The following is a 17,780-nucleotide window of genomic DNA, read 5'->3' on the forward strand; positions in this document are numbered from 1 at the left end:
CTCCCCCAAACTCAAGTGAGAGACAATGCAAGAAATTTTAGAGGTGAAATGATTGGGTTGCAAGCCTTAACCTCATCAGTGCATTAATCCTATGATAGGAATTAGCAAGGTAGCATCTGTAGGCAGTAGGGTGTGGTGGAGGTGGGTCATTGGGAGCCTGCCTTTGGAGTAGACATCTTGTCCCTGGTGAGTGGGCAGGTCTGTGTCCTGATTATCATGTCCTGAGTTACTTTCCTTGGACATACCCTACCACCATGATATTCTGCCTCACTTCAGGCTTACAGCAATGGGATCAGCCATCTAGGGACTGAGACCTCTGAAACCGTGAGCCCCAAATAATCTTTTCCTTTTCTAAGTGTTCTTGTCAGGTCTTCTGGTCCCAGCAGCAAAAAGTCAACTACAAACAACCTCCAGTCCTCTCTGCCTAGCTCACCTGCCCACTTCCTGCCACCTGGACCCACGGGCCAATTCTCAGGTCTCACCTCCACTCCTGACCAGTACCTCCACCAAGGGCTTCAGTGGTTGTGCTGAGTAGGTTCTTGACCTTGACTGTTGACTTTGTGGGTTCTCAAAGTGGTCCCCAACTCCCACCCCCAGAGTTTATATTTTTCAACTTAAGCTGTGACCTTCAGGGAACATGGGCTCTGGTTACTCTCAGGGAGTTCTCCACACAGACGGTCCTGACAACCTTTGCAGAGGGGTGTGAGAGGAAATGGGAAGCCATAGCATGCTCTATGACAGGCTCATGGCCTGTCACACTCAGGTTCCTACGAGGAAAAAAGCGGCCACCCTACCAAGATGGGGAGTGAGGTGAGTAGGAAGTGCCCAGTCACTGCCCTTCTGTGACACCCCAAGTGCCCTGGTGCTGGCCAGTTGGGACCCTACTTCCAATCTGGGAAGGGGGCAGTTCCCATCCAACCTGTCGATGCCAGTCCTTCCTGGCCAGATGGAACATGCAAGAGCCCTGCCCACACGGTCTCTCCTGGCCGCCCACCTCCTGTCACCTCTCTGTTCCCACCACAGAGCCCACAACACTTCCAAGATCAATGCTTTATTTTCTGTAGCTCCAGTGATACAACTGTAGCAGCATATCAGAAACACCCCCACACACGAGCGCACATTTCTCTATTTCTTCAAAGAGCTGGCGGCGACTGCAAGGCAGAGATGCTTAAGAAATAACACCTTGCTCACCCTTATCACATACAACGTGCATCTTGCGGGTAGGAAGCAGCAGTACAATTGTATTTCACAGACACAATCATCCTTAAATAAAGTTAAGTAAAACCTCATATGCATAACAATGTGTTGGAGATGCAGCTATCGAGGCCCCTGGGGGATGGTTGTTGGACCCAGACATCAAGCATTACAAAACAAAGAAGCAGAATAGCTAGATTCAATCCAAAGTTAAGAGAACATAGTCATGGATGGATGATTCTCCCATTTGAAAAAAATAAATCAATGTTTTATTCTAAACTCTGATGTACAAGTGGTTGAACCTCCAATCATGTCTGAGAGACACCTAATGCTCATAACACGCACACTGTCATTTTAAGTAAGAGTACTTCCTACTTTGCCAGACTGCGATGTCACTCATGACCAAGAATCTGCCATGAGTAAGTTGGTCACTAGGAGGGGGAAGCATTTTCCTATTTCACACTTTACTATGTCAAAATCACAATATGTCAAAATCACAATCAGCCTATGGGCTACAGTCCGCATGGGGTGAAAATATCAACTTTCAAGCTAAGGGTGAGGGGAAAAATCAATTACCACAAAACTAACAAACACTCCTGTTTAGTGCTTCTCGACTTGAAAAGGCCTTTCAGATACATCTACTCACTCCACCTCATGATGACTTGGTGGGACAGGTGACCGTCCCGTCAACCCATCCACCATCACAGTGAGGGGAGGGTCAAGAGGAGCCTTGGACTCCCAGCCCAGAGAGTCAAGTCCCATTTCCGATTCTCCATCCTGCATCCCCTAACCAAAGAGGCTCTCCCGGAAGTCAAGAGCTTCCGTTGTCAATGTATCACTGAGGACAAAATCCTACAGGAAGTAAGGATTTTGCAGCATGGTGGTGTACTCAGTGGATGGAAAGGGTGGCAGGAAGCATTTGATTTAAATTCTGCTTTAGGATCTGCAACCTGACGTCCTCCCCGACCCGCAGCACCGAGCACTATTTCACACTGACCCGCCGCAGGGCTGGAGAGCAGGGGGCACACTTTTGGCAGCAACACCAGCACCAGCACTGGCTCGCTGCAGCCCTAGGAACACAGGACACTGCTGCAGTGGGTTTCCATGAGGCCAGGGGTATCACCCCAAGGAGGGGCAGGTCAGCAGCCAACCCACAGCCCAGCAGCAGATGTGCTCACGGGTCACACATGGGAGGTCACCAAAGTGGCTTTCTCCCCTCCTTGATCTGAAAAAGGAAGTCAATTCTTTTATTATACAACTTCTCTTAGCTACTGGGACAAAACCCCCACCCAGAGGCACTGTGTGCGTGGTCCCCAGATGAAGTTTCTCTGAGTACAACCTGATTCCCAGACAGTCATGCCCTCCAAAGGAGCCCAGGCAGAGCCCCCTGCACAAGGCACCCCACTGGCCACTGCCATAGTACCCTGGTCCATTAAAATGAAGACACATGTGCTTCCTGCTCATTCGTAGTCAGGCTGAACTGTGAGGCCATCCAGTCTTCCCTTGGATGGTGGTCTGGAAGCACATGGAGTGGCATGGCCAGAGGAAACAGGTTTGTTATTTTCTCTTAGCGACAATCTGACTCCATTTCAGAAAAGGCAGTGGGGCCTTGTGCTCTCAGGTGACACTAAGCAGTCAATGCTGAAGAATGGATCTGGAGAGAGTCCTTTAGCTTGCACATAAGGGTTCAGGTCAGGATTCAGCAACAGGGCCCAGGCTGGATGGCCTGGTCTTGTCACTGAGCAGTGAGAGGTTGTAAAGGGGGAATTGATGGTTGGGACAGGGCAGGTGGATGGCCAAGGGCCAGAAATAGGCTGGCTGTGTTTCTTCTTTAAATCTCTAGACTACACGGGGAAACATAGATAAGGAGGAGACTTGGTCAAAACAGAGACCAAGTGACCCGATGTGCCTGAGAAAAGAGGCGACACAGAAATAAGTCCCGGGATAAAGGCAGGATTTCTCCCAAAGACCTGCCCAACGTAGCCAAATGCTAGCATATCAAGGGCTTCTAAGTGCTGACCCGGGAGGCAGAGCCATGCCTCTCCCAAGGGAGGACCCAGTCTCAGCAGGGTGAAGACGAGTCGACCTGATGCTACTGGGGCCACCAACCTGCAGCGTAAGCAGCCCACCGCCCCACACGTGTGCGTGTTTGTACACAGCGGGAGAAAATGCGCCAGGGCCTGATCTTTGGTCCTGGAATTTTTAGGAAGGACAAAGGAAAAAGGCACATGAAGGTGACTGATTGAATTTAAAAAACAAAAAACAAAAAAAAACTGCAAGTAATATATCATTTTGATCTTTTTTAACGTACCTTTTTCCCCCAGTAAAAGAGAAATTCAAATATTAACTTAACATTTATTATTTACATTCAAGTGAAACTTCTATCTGAGGGTGCTACACAGTTTCAGGCCACATTCAGCCATTGATTACTTGGGTGCCTTTGAACTGAGCATGATGGAAGAATTCAGCACTCATTTTTTAAAAACAACGCGGTCGTCCCAGCTGTAATACTATTTATGGACACGCACGAGCACACACACAAATTCAAAAACTTCTACGTAGAAAAATAAAGGATAAACATTATCCACCTATTTTAGACTGTGTAATGGAACCTTTATATACATAAACTCTCTTCCTTTAATGTGACTGGTCACTGTGCTTCCTCTTCCCTGCTGTGTGATCTAAGGATCTACGGAGGAGACTGTCACAGTGAAGCAGAAAAGCTACATTCTTTTCGGGGCAGGAGGAGAAAGTCTTTTCTCGCTCCCCTTCCAAAGTCCTTCCCTTCCACTGCCTCCTTGGATGTCCCCAGGGACAGCCATCAGGTCAGCAGGTGTCCGGTCCTCCCTTCTTTCTAAGGGCCCACCAGGAGCACCCTGGGTGTGAGGGCGAGGGGACTGAGGCAGGCAGAGGAAGCCTTCTGAGAACAAAAGATTCTGGAACCACTTCCCACAGCCTGCTCCTTTAGTATGGAGTTCGATTCTCCAGCTGGCGCTTGGTGAGGAAGTACTTGAAGAACTCATAGACGGACCAGGAGATGGCAGTGGAGGGGATCTGGTAGATGACGCGGGCCTGGATGCCTTTGAAGTAGCCCGCCAGGCCGTTAAGCTGGTACACCGTCCGGAAGGCATTGGCCATGCCCGACAGCCGGCCGCTGACATTGGCCAGGGAGAGCGCCATGTTCTCCTGCGTGTTGAGGAGGGTCTTACAGACGTCCAGGGGGGTTGTGGCAGCTGCGGCCAGGGCCCCGGCCAGCCCTCCTGAGATGATGTGCGACTGTGGGTTGTAGTCCCGGTGAGGGTTGACCTGCTCCTGCAGGAACTCGTAGGTGATAAAGTGGATGGACTGGAAGGGAATGTTCATGGTCAGCTGCGTGGTGTAACTCCGGTAGAAGGCCCCCAACCCCTCGGTCCTCCACACCGTCCGGATGCAGCTGAGGGCGGACTGGTGCTGTGAGTTGTACATCTGCAAGCGCTGCTTCACCACTGTGTTGCGGCAGGGCGGACCAGGCGGGCAGCAGTGGACAGGTGGTTGGTTTGGCCCCACCCCAGGTCGGAGAGGAATGGGAAGCCAAGCCAATAAAGAGAAACAAGCGTATTAGACACACTGGTAGGAAGTACGGAGAGTGAGCACACACAGCCCAGCCTGAAACCACAGGGCGGCTCCTGCCTTACCACTTTATCTCCAGGACCCAGAGCCAGGAAGACAGCTATTTCCTTAAGTGTCTCCTGCCAGAATCTTGAGGAAGGTGGTCCCCAGCCCAGGCAGCTGCTTCAGGCCAGATGCGCTGAGCTGAGCTGCCAGATCCTGGCTGCCAGTACCTCCCGCACCCACCACAGATCTGAACCCTCAGCCCACTCACCAGAAGTGTGTACCTCCTCACTCCCTGGTGGGCATTTTTAGCTTCTATGTCACAGTACACTTGGGACAGCACTGGAATTACATCTGCCCAAGTTCAACATTAATCTCCAGGGCAGACCCTGGCTTTGTTAATACAGAAGCAATTAGTGGTTCGCAGGCCAAGAGTGAATGAGGCCACGCTCCCAAGACTTAAAGAGTTTTAACAATGCCCTTCTCCGGCCAAATGAACACATGTGATTTGCTTCACTTTGAAAGAAATAAAGACCCCAAATCAACTGTAATGACCAGGGCAAGGGCAGGAACTGCACCTCACTTTTTTTCTCCTTTAGCAAAGATGAACAAAATCCTCCCTTGGTTAACACAGGTTAACTAACTGGTCACTGGCCAGGTCCCTTTGTGAATCTCCTTAAAATTTTTTTACAAAGGAAGCATAAGATATACACCGTTGGTCCTCTGTACTACCCTAGATTCTGCATCTGGAGAGTCAACCAACTGGGCAACAAAACATTCAAGGAAAAGAATGGTACTGATCATTTTCCGGTCACTATGCCCTAAACTGTATAGTATTACACCTAGTCACACAGCACTTACCTTGCATTAGGTCTTATAAGTAATCTAGAGATGATTTAAAGCAGATGGGAGGACACATTTGAATATTACTCCACTTTATATAAGGAACTTCAGCATCTGTGGATTCTGGTGTCCACACCAGCACCAGTGAATACCAAGGGGTGAGTGTAATAGCATGTATCTACTTGAAGATTTTAAGTTCCTTCTAAACTACCTCCTGCCTGCCCAGGAAGGACCTCTTTCTTGGCCTCAGAACACTCTCTCTTGAACGTATTACAGGATAAGCCACAGGGACAGGTTAATTGACTTCAGGATATCCTACCTCAGGAGAAAGACCGTGTGTAAGAGGTGAACTGAACACAGAGCATCTTTTCAGCTCTCTGCTTTACAAATACAAGTGGGAACGGTGCCTGTTGCTCAGTGAGCCTTCCACTCGCAGACGAGGAAGACAGCGTAAAAGGAGCCAGGTACCTTTCCTCCCCCACCTGTCGCCCCTGGCACCAGGTAGAAACACTCCTGCCCTGCCTCCCAGTGTGACCTAGCCTGGCCCTAGGGTAGGAACAAGCCCACGTCTGCTAAGATATGGGAAGCAGCTGAGAACAAATGAGAAATTCCTTAAAAGACAAAAAACAGACAAACTCATCACCCAAGACTCAAATTGCTAAACTTCTCTCTCCAATTCTCCCTTTTGGCAAGGGACCATTTTCAAGTGCACAGTGTGGGGGGAGATCCGTATGTCACCTGAGGCCACCGCCAAGTAGGGAATGACCCAGCTGAAGGCACAGCCAGTATCATGCACAGAACTTCCTCCCTATTCAGACTGGAGTTGGTGGAGGACACAGGGGTACATAGAGAGGTAACAGAACTCAATCTGCCCGGCTGTTTGCTTTAGAATACTCCAAAACCCAAACGAAAAAAACAGAGCTAAAACAAAATGCCTGCCTGCTGATTTTTGAAGCAGAAGGAATGGATACACAGGGGTTCATGACACTATTTTCTCTACATTCCCCCATGCCTGAGATCTTCCAGCATCAATTCAAATTTTTTAAAAAAGCAAATTGGACAAAAAGTCTAATGGATGCCCCCCTAAATTTGTCCAGGGTTGATAAAGGTTAACAGGAACCAGGAGGGTGTTCACACACCCACACATACCCGGATCCACACATGCATACGCACCCTTGTACAGTGTGTTACACAGACTAGGGAAAAGCATGCCAAAGAGTCACCAGGGCACTTGTTCCACTGGACTCACAGCCCCTTCCCAGGGACTGGCTTCAGTGGGCCTGAAGGTGGGTGCTGAGAATCAGCATTTCTAATACCTCCCAGGTGGCTGCGGGCCTGGGGACCACACTTCCAGTATTTCCACAACAGGAAGACCACAGAGTTCCAACACTCCTGTTCTTCTGGAAGTCTGACGTAATAAGAATCCAGTTCTTCTGTCTCTGGCGGGGGCCAGGAGGCCCTTTGCCCACTCTCTACACCCCCATTTCCACCCATATGTTCTCCTGCCCTTCTGCACATCCCTTACTGTCCCTCCCTGGAACCATGGAACATTACCTTCTGCCGGATTCATTACCGCATCGTGGAGCAGGGTGGCCATACTCCCAGCTATCCCTGCAAAACAAACTCCAGAAAATTACACTCTGGCACCAAGGGTTCTGAGGAAGTTCCTGGAACCTAAAATCAGATAGACCCTAGCATTCTAAGGAACAAAATTTACTGAGCTCCACTCAGCACAATGCTTAAAACCCTAGACAATCCTAGAAATACTGAATAAAAGGACGGAAGGGAGACACAGGCATAGTTAACCTCTTGTGAATCTTGCAGAAGCCTCATTTTCTTTTCTTGTCGTCAACCCTGGGATAAGGCTAGACCTGCCCGTGTTGGATGGCATTCAGAAGCCACACCTCATAGCTTTCTCCACTGTCTGATTTTAATTCTCTCTTGTCCCTTGCCTCTGTCCGTAGTCTAGCTCTGTGCCCTTAAGCTAAGGTGATCAAAGGGGGTAATGCACATTTGGCTGAGTGGGGGAAACATCAGAAGAGAAATCATTTAGGAAAATTCCTTAGTGACAATCCAGGTATTTTTAGGTAAATGGGTAAGAGAAGGTTAGGAAGACTGGCATCTAACAGATTTCCAGGATCTTGATGACGACCAACCCCACCTGAGGGTCCCCTCAGGTCTGGCTTCAAGAACCAGGAATTTCAAAAGCCTAGAATCGTGCCTGGAATTTTGCTTTGGCTTTGCATTTCTTCCCTCTGTAGGGCCACTGCCCAGTAATTAAAATTACCACTGGAAGTTGGGGGGCTGAGGGACAGACAGCAGGCTCCCTCCTCAGAAATGCACATAACAGCCTCCTTCCCCTGAGCACACACTTATAATTATCCCCAGAAAAGCCAAATGCAACCACAGCATACACCATGATGCTTTGGGGACAGCGCGGGGCAGACCTGGGTCTTGTCAAACCTCCCTTAAGGAGCTAAACCATTACTTAAGGCAGCTGAAGCAAAAAAGGAGGCCCGATGTCCTGGACTCAGGGGAGAACCAGGGCATGGCTCTTGGTGACCTTCTCAACAAATGCAACCAAGGGCCATCATTTACAAGCCAGAGAAATGACAGCAAGCCAACCAGGTGCCCTTATTTCCAAGGCTTGCAGAAGGGAGGGATGTGTTTGGGTTCTCCCACTAGAACAAAAAGAAGAAAACAACGTTATTACTGGCCCTAACTCTCCACTGCTGGAAAACGAACTGTCACAAGCACACTTTACGTTGCTATTCATGGTCCCCCTTCTATACCCAAGCAAAAACCAATGGCAGGCGACATCACGCGACAGGAGCAGGGCCCGCCGGGCAGCGCAGTGCCATGAGCCTCAGGTAAGAGCTGACCGCCTCCACGCCACCCCGCCCGCCTCTCTCCCTCGGATCAACCATGCAAAACCATCTGGGCCCTCGCTCGCAGAGATGCGACTCGGACACACGGAAGGGGTGGGGGCAAAGTCCCCAAGTCTCCCGAAGCTCAGAGTGGGAAAGGCCCTCCGCAGGGCGCGAGTCCTTTGTCAGCCATAAAACTTCTTGACCTTTTAAAGCTTAGTTAGATCTTGGCGCTGTGGAGACCTGCTGTACCAGTTTTTTAACAGTCTCAAAGGAGCTGTCCACATAACTTTTGGTTTTTTGAATCCAGCATTTCAAAGGTTTTGTTTCTATTCGGGGGTTTTTGTTTTTTCCTAGGTCTGATCATTAATTGTTTTTGAGTATTTTTTTTTTTTTTTTTTTTTTTTTTTTGGTTAAAAAAGCCAAAAACCAAAAAGAGCCCACACAACAATGAAAACCGAAACACCACCGCCACCGGCTGCCACCGGCCGCCCCGTCGTTGGAGCGCGGAGGGGTGGGGACGCGGTCACCCGCGAGTCCTGGGCTGCGCGAGCCGCTGAAGACGAAGGCTGGTGTCCCGGGAGGAGCCCCGGGGGAGGACGTTCAGCAGAGAGCTTTCTAACTCCACACAAAGGCTTTCAAAATACCATTGGCTAGGTGGCTGTTTCCTTGGTGGTTGAAAACGTCATTTAAAGTCCTTTTCATGTTCTCATAGCAGGCAAAATACATGGCGTGGGCCGGCCCCGCGCCCATCATCATCACGTTGAGGCCCCGCAGGGGCCTCCAAAAGCCTTCGGTCCGCATGATTTTCTTGAGGGCTCCGTAGATACTTGTGTACTGGGCTTTGGGATCTGGGTTCAAACTCTGCATTCGGGTCTGTGGAAGAACAAGAAAAAGAAACGTGCAAGTGAATAAGGAGGCTAAGAGGGAAAAGAGGAGCCAAGGTCACAAAGCCGCGGGAGGAAACGGCTTCCAGGGCTCCTGGTAGGAGACGCGCTTATTCTCCCCGCCGCACATCCCTGCTTCATCATGCCCAGTCGCGGGGGCAGAGGCCATGGGAGGGGCGCAGGATGTGGAGGAGGAGAGTCTACCACGCACAGGGACTGGCCAGCTGACCACTTCCGACAATCCCTTCACCTCTCTGGGTCCCCGGACCTTCAGTTAAAAACGCCTTTGTGGCAGGTGGCAATGAAGCAAAGCCTGTGAATCCCCTTCAAAAATCTCGGAGTCCCAGATAAACAGAAGTTCAGTGGCTTCCCCATCTCTGAAGGGACTGTTTCCAGGTCCCCGGGATACCCACATCGGAGAACGTTCAAGTCCCTTCTATAAAAGGCAGCATTTGTGTATAACTTGGGCACATCCTCCCGTGTAAATCATCTCTAGATCACCTGCAAGACTGAACACATTGTAAATGCTACGCTGTCTTGTTTAGGGAATAATGACAAGAAGTCTGTACACGCAGCACAGACAGGTTTTGTGTTTTTTTTGCTGGGTATCTCCCCAGAGCTTCTGGCCACCCTACTGGCATAGAGAGCTCCTGGCCATGTGGCTCCTATCCCAGGGTTCCCGCTCCAGCTTTGAAGTCTTCTGCACCCTCACATCTCTGAGGTCTCTGCACCCTCCATGTCCTGAAAATTTCCATTCAGGCCCTGCCCAGAAATCTAGAACCCCCTGGGTCTCACCCACCTCATCACCTCTCAACACTTTGCATTTCTTTTTACAAGGTAGCACTTAAATATAAAAGGTCTTGTTCTTGATTTCCCCCTGTGCACAGTCCTGTCCATTGGAGGCTAAGACCTGGCTTTGGTTGTCCAGCCTCTGCTGCTCAGCAGTAAAAGGCACCCTGCGCAGGAAGGAAGGTTAACTTCCTGTTTCAACCTGGCTAGGCCAGGGTACCCAGATCAAACATCCGTCTAGATGATGCTGTGAAGGTATTTTTTTAGATAAGATTCACATTTAAGGGTTGAATTGGTTTAATTAAAAGCGGATATTCAAATAGCTCCTTTCTCTACTGGATGTGACTACCTTTATAAATTATTACTGAGCTCTAAAAAAAAAAAAAAAAGTTAACATTTAAATCAGCTGACTTTGAGTAAAGTGGAATACCCTCCATACTGTGGGTAGACCTGATCTAATCAGTTGGAGGCCCTCGAGAAGGAAGAACTTCTGCTTCTGGACTATCTTTGGACACGGGCTACAGCGTCAGCTCTTCCCTGGGAATCTGCCCCCCACAAGATTTTGGACTTGCCAGCTCCCACAGTGGGGTGAGCCAATTCCTCAAAATAAATAGGGGATACATACATGCCCTACTGGCTCTGCTTGTCTGGAGAACCCTGACTGGCACAGAGGTAAGAGATGCTTGCCAAGTGGGGACCCACGAAGGCCCCGCCTGCCACACAGCAGCTTCCCTCCTTCCCTCCCCCACACCCTCATCCTCCAGCCTGCAGGAGGGACTCTCCAAATTTTAGTAGGGGTATCCTTCTATCTCCAAACAGATCCAACAGAACATCTAATATATAAAAAGGAAGAAGGGCTTCTCTAAACACAGGGCAAAGAACCCCAGGCCCCCAAAACAGAGATTCTCAGACTGAGACACGCAGGGCTGGAGAAACAATGTGAAAAACCAATGACCGAAATTCATGGTCATTTCCAGATTTCAGGTTTTGCCAGCTATTAAAAGCACAAAGAAAATGGGCACACTCTTGCCAACTTGTTTTTTTGCCAAGAAAGGACATAAAAATAATAACATAAGCAACCATCGTCACACCCTCTGTTACAATCATCGATTCCTTAAAGAAAAGGCATGTTTTAATGCTTTAAAAAAATTAAAATTGCCTCTGATTACAAATTGGGTCTTTAAGTCAGGTTGGGCCTTATTAGAAACTTACTACTTTGCCATCTACCGCAGTAGGGGGAAACCTCCCCCAGCCCAGCCCTGAAGGAGGGAGGCCTTAGGTTTCAGGAACTCATGGGAACTAGGTTCTCTTATCCCAGGGGCTTAAGCAAGTGCTGGCCTAACCCACAAGCCACCTGATACTCACCCTCCCCGTTCATTCATTCAACATAGTCCTGAGCCCCTGCTCTGAGCCACACCTATGCTGGGTGACACTGAAGACAGAGATGACTCAGACTTAGGCTGCACCACAGTGAATCCCCAGAGACAGCAAGAACACGAAAATCACAACCCAAGGGGATCAGGACAGGGTCCTGAGGGTGCCCCCCGGAGGGAGCGTCTCAGCACCCCTAAACCTTTACGTTTCTTAAAGTGATTTCCATTGCAACCCTGGCAAGAGGATATAAAACAAGTAAACAAGACCAGGGGACAGAAAAGTAATGGAGTGAGCCAACCCAGAGCCACTGGGCCTGACACCAGCTTACTGCTGGGTGGGCTGCTGGTGGCCCCACACAGAGGAGGGAATGCAGAGCACTCTCTGGGGGAAGCGGGAGGCTTGGGTCCCTGGAAGTGCCAGGTGCTCCAGCACAAACTTCTAAAAGATGCTTGAAATAGCTCAAGGCTTAGGGCAAGTAGGGCCTTGTATTCACTGGGCTTTGTCTTACAACCATGCCTGATAAGAAGCAAGACAACGTGGTGGTCAAGAGCTTGGACTTCTGCATCAGACAGCCAGGGTGAATTCAGATCCGATGGCTCATGGTGTGACCCTAGGCATGTAGGTTAATCGTTCTTGGCTTGAGTCTCTTCACTGAGGGAATGACTGAGAGCATTAAATGAGATACGTGTCCATTTCTATCCTCGTCAGTAACAAAGGACTCACAGAGGGGCTACACGAAGGTGCCTCCTAGAATCTGTGCTTCTGGTGTATGATGTTCCAGGTGTCTGAGTGTCTCATGCACAGATCCTCAATGTCTGCTAACATGGACTAATCCTGGGGCCACCATAAATGTTTGCTGAATGAATGAGTGGACTTAGAATACCGTCTGGGGAGAAGGGGTCCCGTGTCACTTGACACAACGGTCTGCATGTGCCCGCTTCGTCACTCTTCATCTAGATCTTTCCTTATTGATGCCAAGTCCACAATTCATTGCATTTCTCAAGCCAGGGCACGACCTGCCGACCCAAGCAGAGCAGAGGCAGCAAGCAGCCTGTCCGCTGGGGCCTATCCTGGGACTGTGGACAAGCAGAGCCTCTGGCCAGGCCCAGTCCAGGGGAGAGGTCCCCATTTGGGGAAGGGCTGCTGCACTGCACCTTCTCAGGTAGTAAAGTCCTGGCTTCACCTGGAATTCACCTGTTCCTACAAGGACAGGGTGTTTGAGGGACGGTAGTGGGCACAGAGGTGGGCAGGGCCAGAGGCAGTGAGTAGGCCCAGCGTGGACTTTGGAGCCGACCTGGGGTAAAGCAGTTCAAACCCTGGGGTGCAGACGTCCTCGTCTGTTGTGATTCCCCCGAGCACTAGGCGACATGGGCACAGGCTGGCAATGGACAATTACCACCCCCCTTTGCAGGTGTGACGTGGCTGGGAGGGTCTCCTTCCCAAACCTGCTCTCTGACACTGGCATTACACCAAGACTTCAAGGGAGATTTGAGACTGATTTTGTACCCCCAGTTGCCTTTTTCAATTAGACACAAATACACTGAACCCAGATGCACCAACCTCACGCCAAAAAGGAAAGGCCCAGGTGTTGGCACCAGGACGCAGGGAAGGATAGTGGGAAAAAGACCACCAGTGGGTGATAAGAGGGAGGGGAATGGCCCACCCAGGGAGCCAAAGAGTAGCACAGAAAGCAGCAGGGGGCTGAGCAAGCCCCACCGAGCCTGGCCACGGAGGAGGGGAAGGCAGGCGTAGGACGTGAGGCGAGCGGCCAGCGCAGGAGAGAAGACAATCAATTCAAGATGGTGGGGCTTTTCTTTTGTTTTGATTTTTGTTTGTTTTGCTGATTCTATATCTATAAAATGTGAAAATGAGGGCTGGATTTTATATCTACCTTGGGACCAGAGGAAAAGCAGCAAGGGAGGGAGCAGAAGCAGCCCAAGTGTCTATCAGGGGGTGAAGGGTTAGACAACAGGTGGTCTGTCCAGTCCAAGGAACATTACTCAGCCTTCAAAAGGAAGGAAATTCCAACACATGCTGCAACATGTGTGGACCTGACATAGTGCTCAGTGAAATACACCAGTCATGAAAAGACCAACGTGCCTGAGTTCACTGAGGGGACACAGCGCGAGTCAGATTCAGACAAAGCACAACGGGCAGTCAGAGGCTGGGGTGGAGGGGATCCAAAAGTTAGTTTAATGGGTGCAGGGATTGGGTGAGGAGTGAGGATAGAGAGGAAGAGAAAGGAAATTAATGAACAGAGAGGAAGCGGAGCTTAACAACAGCAACCTCCCCCTCCACGCACACACACACACAACACACACCCCAGAGACAGACTCCCACAAACCGCTTTTCCCATCTGGGCTGTGAGCCCAGCAGCAGGACTCTTCCCATTTGTGCCGATTCTCACAATCTGGAATCCGCAGTGCTCGTCAGCCCGCTGAAGGCCAGCGGAGCCCTTCAGGAAAGAAACCTGTTCAGCGAGGTTGAACAAAGCACTTCCTACACACGCAAGCCTTTCGCCCTTGAATCATCAGTTGCACTTTGCCGAACACACTTGTAAAGACGCAGCTGTGGCCGAGGGGCTTGCCGGAGACTCGAGGCAGGAGTGCAGTGAGCCCGCTGACTCTGGCGGCCTCTGCAGAGGCCGGTCAGCAGGGAGCAGGCTGGAGGCTAGGAGCTGTGCCAGAGCAGCTGGGAGAGGCAAGGAGTAGGTCCCCTCCTCCTCCACCCTGCGCATCGGCCCCCTTGTCCACGGACCTACCTGTACAACTGCAACCACTCTAAGGGTTGGGAAGGAGGAAAATGTACTGGCCCAGAAATTGGGGGACCTGGTCTCTGCTTGGCTCTGCCACTCGCTAGGTGACCTGTGGAAGTTCCCAGCAGCCCCAGAACCATGAACCGGGAACAGGAGGACTCTAGAGTAACCTCCCAAACTCCACACCTGCACTGACCAGGCTCCAGAAACTGCCAGCAAGGCTAGAAGGAACTGACGGGTCAGCCTCTTACTCGGATTCTCTTTCATCTCAAGATGACCAGACAGGAAAGGCCTGCCTCCACGGCCTGTTCTCTCCCTGAGGAGAAGAGGGAGGAGGGAGAGTGGAAAATGTGTTTTCTGTCCCAGGTGAGATCAAGGATCATATAACAGGAGCTCTGAGGGCCCTGTAGAGGGACAGTGGCAGCCCAGGCTCTCTCTCCAGATGGGGACCCTGGGACCGCAAGGAAGAAAGCGACTTGTCAAGACCCCACTGATGGGGAACCTGGGTTCAGGCCTGGGCAAGCCGAGTCCAGCAGGGGGTCCTTAGCTTCTCTGAAGATCCTGCCAAGGACAGGGCCCAGCCCAGGCCCCACAGCACCCACGGCTTGGCCACTGACTCCCCTGTCTGACCTGGAGTGGCTGGTGATTCCCAACCGTCCCTTCTCAATTTCTCATAAATAAAACATCTCCCAGGTTCAAAGCGCATGGCACTTTAAGGGCCACAAGAAGGTGATGCAAAATCTACTCATTTGGAGCAGGGCAATCTACTCTCGGGGGTGCAGGGCAGAGAGGGGATGCAAGGGCTCCCGGGCATGGTGTGAAGAAGGAAGCCCCGGCACCACGAGCAAGCACAGCTCCTGGCAGGGGCCAGGTCAAGCCATCTGTTCCAGGCCTTCTCTCAAGGACAGGGAGCGAGGCTCAGGCACCCAGGAAGCACTAGAAAAGTGCCAAACAATGGCAGCCTCAGACTCCAAGGTCTGCCTCGGAATCCAAAATCAAACTGCTAAGTTGAATTCTAGCCTGCCTGCCAGCTGTTCCCAAGTAGCACTGACTGCTGCGCCTGACTGCGGGGCCACGCCCCAGCCACGCCCCAGCCACGCCCCAGCTCTCCCATGCGCCCCCTGCGCCCGGCCCCCGCGCTGCGTTGCGCTGCACTTGGGAGCTGATTGACAGCCAAGGAGCGAGTCCCCCCGAAACACAGGCCGCAGATCGCAGCGCGAGCCAGCAGGGAGAGACCTCTGGCACCACGTGTGGTGGAAAGAGCGACTTCAGGAGCAAAGCCATGACCTTCATCCAGAGTGTGGAGAGCATTGTCCTCCACCCTGCAGGATCCCCAAGAGGCCCCACGCTGCAAACGCAGAGGCCCAAGCCACATCAAGGAGCACTGCACACAGTGAGCCCCTTGGCCTTGCCCCAGCAAAGCTACCCGAGTCCCTGACTCAGAACCCTCCCACTTGTCATAGGGCTTTCAATAGGCACACCCTGGGCCTTTGAAATCCTGGGTAAAAAACCACCACAGTGAAGCGCGAGGCACCCGCCAGCACCCTTCCATTCACCCACTAACCAAGAGGAGCAAGGCAGAGAATTCTGGGGGAACGCCACACTCACAGCATTCTGAGTCAGAAGGTCAAAATTACAAAGCATGCTTCTTAAAAACATCTTCCAAAAGACACACACACACACACACACACACACACACACTAATCCAAAAGGAAAACTGGGTCCTTTTAGAGTGTAGAGAGTGGTAAGAGAAAATAACTGTCCCAAAAGCAGTCCCCCCTCCGCAAAGAGCAGGTGGGGTGGGAGGATGGCTACCTACTGCTGTCCCACGCCAGGTGGCACACAGGAGCTCCAGGCACATCCATGCTGGAAGAAGCTCCTGGCTAGAGAACCTCCGTGTGGAGAGACATAAAGGGCTAGCTCGCTGGGAAGAGCCAGAAGAGGGACATGAGAGGGAAGGAAGAGCCGCGGCCTGGAGGAAACCGAAGCCCTGCCCAATCAGGCCACACTGGGCCAAGGTCCTTGCTCACCCGTGGAAGCCGTGGACTTCCCTCCTGCTGCTGGGGGTGGTGGCAGGAAACGGTTCTTTGGGGGGCTCTTCTGCCTTTTCACTTACATCCCACCGGGTCCCCACTTCAGAAGGGTCACATTCACCGTGCACAGCCAGGTGCCTTCCTGGTCACCTGCTGTCTCCGAAGTGCGGGGCAGGGACCACAAAGGATCCGTGGCACCTGTCATTCATTCTCTCCATACAAAATTTCTGAAATCTTCAGGGACTGCTGGGGTGTGTTTCAGGGGATACTGCTGTTTTGGGGTGCAAAAGGACTAAGTGAAGAGTTTCCATCATGTGTTCGTTAGAAAATACCAATTCACCATGAGGATGATAACCAGGTTCCTCGGGTCCCCAGGGAAGGAGCCCCACAGCATCAACCCCACCTCCCCGCGCACTGGCCACAGCAGGTGTGCCCGGTATAGGGGTTGAGAGCCTAGACCACGTCCGAGGGAGAGGGTGGCCAGAAAAGGGGCCACGTGAGCTGCCCCTAGGAAGAGCCATAAGAAGAAAGAGTTGTCACTATGGGCCCTTCTGTTCTATTTGACTTTTTGGATCATTTTACTTTGGGGCGGGGGAGGTGAGCAAGGACTGGAGAGGAAGAGAACAATTCTGGCTGGGGGGTGCGTGCACACTGGGTGACTGGACAACGAGGGCCGGTGGCTGGACGTGGTGTGCAGGGGAACACCACGCAAAGCTAAGGCGGCACCAGCCAGGCTCAGGAGGCGGCTGGGGTGTTCGAGGGTCCCCAAATGTCTGCCGGAAGACAGGCAGGTTGGGGCCAGACTCCAGGAAGCCCTGAATCCCCAGCCGAGGAGTTTGGAATTTGGTGTTGGTCAGGTGTTTTCCGTGGCTACAGACAGCTCAAGGCAGCAATGGGGCTGGAGCTACGAGAAGACAACAGGACAGGTAGGCCCTCCCGCACCTGGCAGAGGGTGGCCCCTGCAACGGAGGCCCTGCCTCACAGGCCCCTGGACAGGCCAGCCACTCTCTCACAAGGCCATGGTAACCTCCTGGGTCACATGGGCCTCCCTGTGTACAGAGGGCAACAGCTCAGCAGCCTCGCCTGTAGCTGAAAGGGTGCCATTCCCACATTCCTGGCCCTCGGAGCCAAAGCTGGCTCCTCCCCTTCTCCAGAAAATCTACAGCAGAAGCAGAGAGGATAAAAGAATCCAGACCTGGCCCAGGCCCAGCGCACCCAGAATACTCTCAGAACATCCTGTTCATGGCCTGCCCCAGAGGATTAAATGATCTCTGCCCTACAGGTGAGGCAGATCCCAGGATTCCAAGTAACAGGGCTGGGATTCCACTGGTGACCTCGCAAAGGGCGGGTGGGCACTGGGCTGGAGGGAACCTGAGGGAAACCTCACATGCACTCCTACCTACCTGCCCTGCTCAGGAGGCAGCTGGGTCACAGGTCCTGCAGCTGC

General features: G+C 51.7%; 1 protein-coding gene across 3 annotated transcripts in view; it reads right to left on the reverse strand.

The window, feature by feature from the left end:
* Nucleotides 1-1,041: 1,041 nt before the first annotated feature.
* Slc25a37 (solute carrier family 25 member 37) overlaps nt 1,042-17,780 on the reverse strand; it is a 37,682-nt gene continuing 20,943 nt past the window's right edge. Inside the window, exons 2-4 of one of the 3 annotated variants that reach the window (XM_047550454.1) lie at nt 9,143-9,371; nt 7,183-7,239; nt 1,042-4,679 (exon numbers count right to left, since the gene is read on the reverse strand). In XM_047550454.1, coding sequence (XP_047406410.1) covers nt 4,159-4,679; nt 7,183-7,239; nt 9,143-9,371 — 807 coding nt within the window. In that variant the 3' untranslated portion in view covers nt 1,042-4,158. Of the gene's footprint in view, nt 4,680-7,182; nt 7,240-8,420; nt 9,117-9,142; nt 9,372-17,780 lie in introns of those variants that run through there. The other 2 variants (XM_047550457.1, XM_047550456.1) reach the window with 2 other exon arrangements.

Source organism: Sciurus carolinensis, chromosome 4, assembly GCF_902686445.1.
Source record: "Sciurus carolinensis chromosome 4, mSciCar1.2, whole genome shotgun sequence".
Taxonomy (NCBI): Eukaryota; Metazoa; Chordata; class Mammalia; order Rodentia; family Sciuridae; genus Sciurus; species Sciurus carolinensis.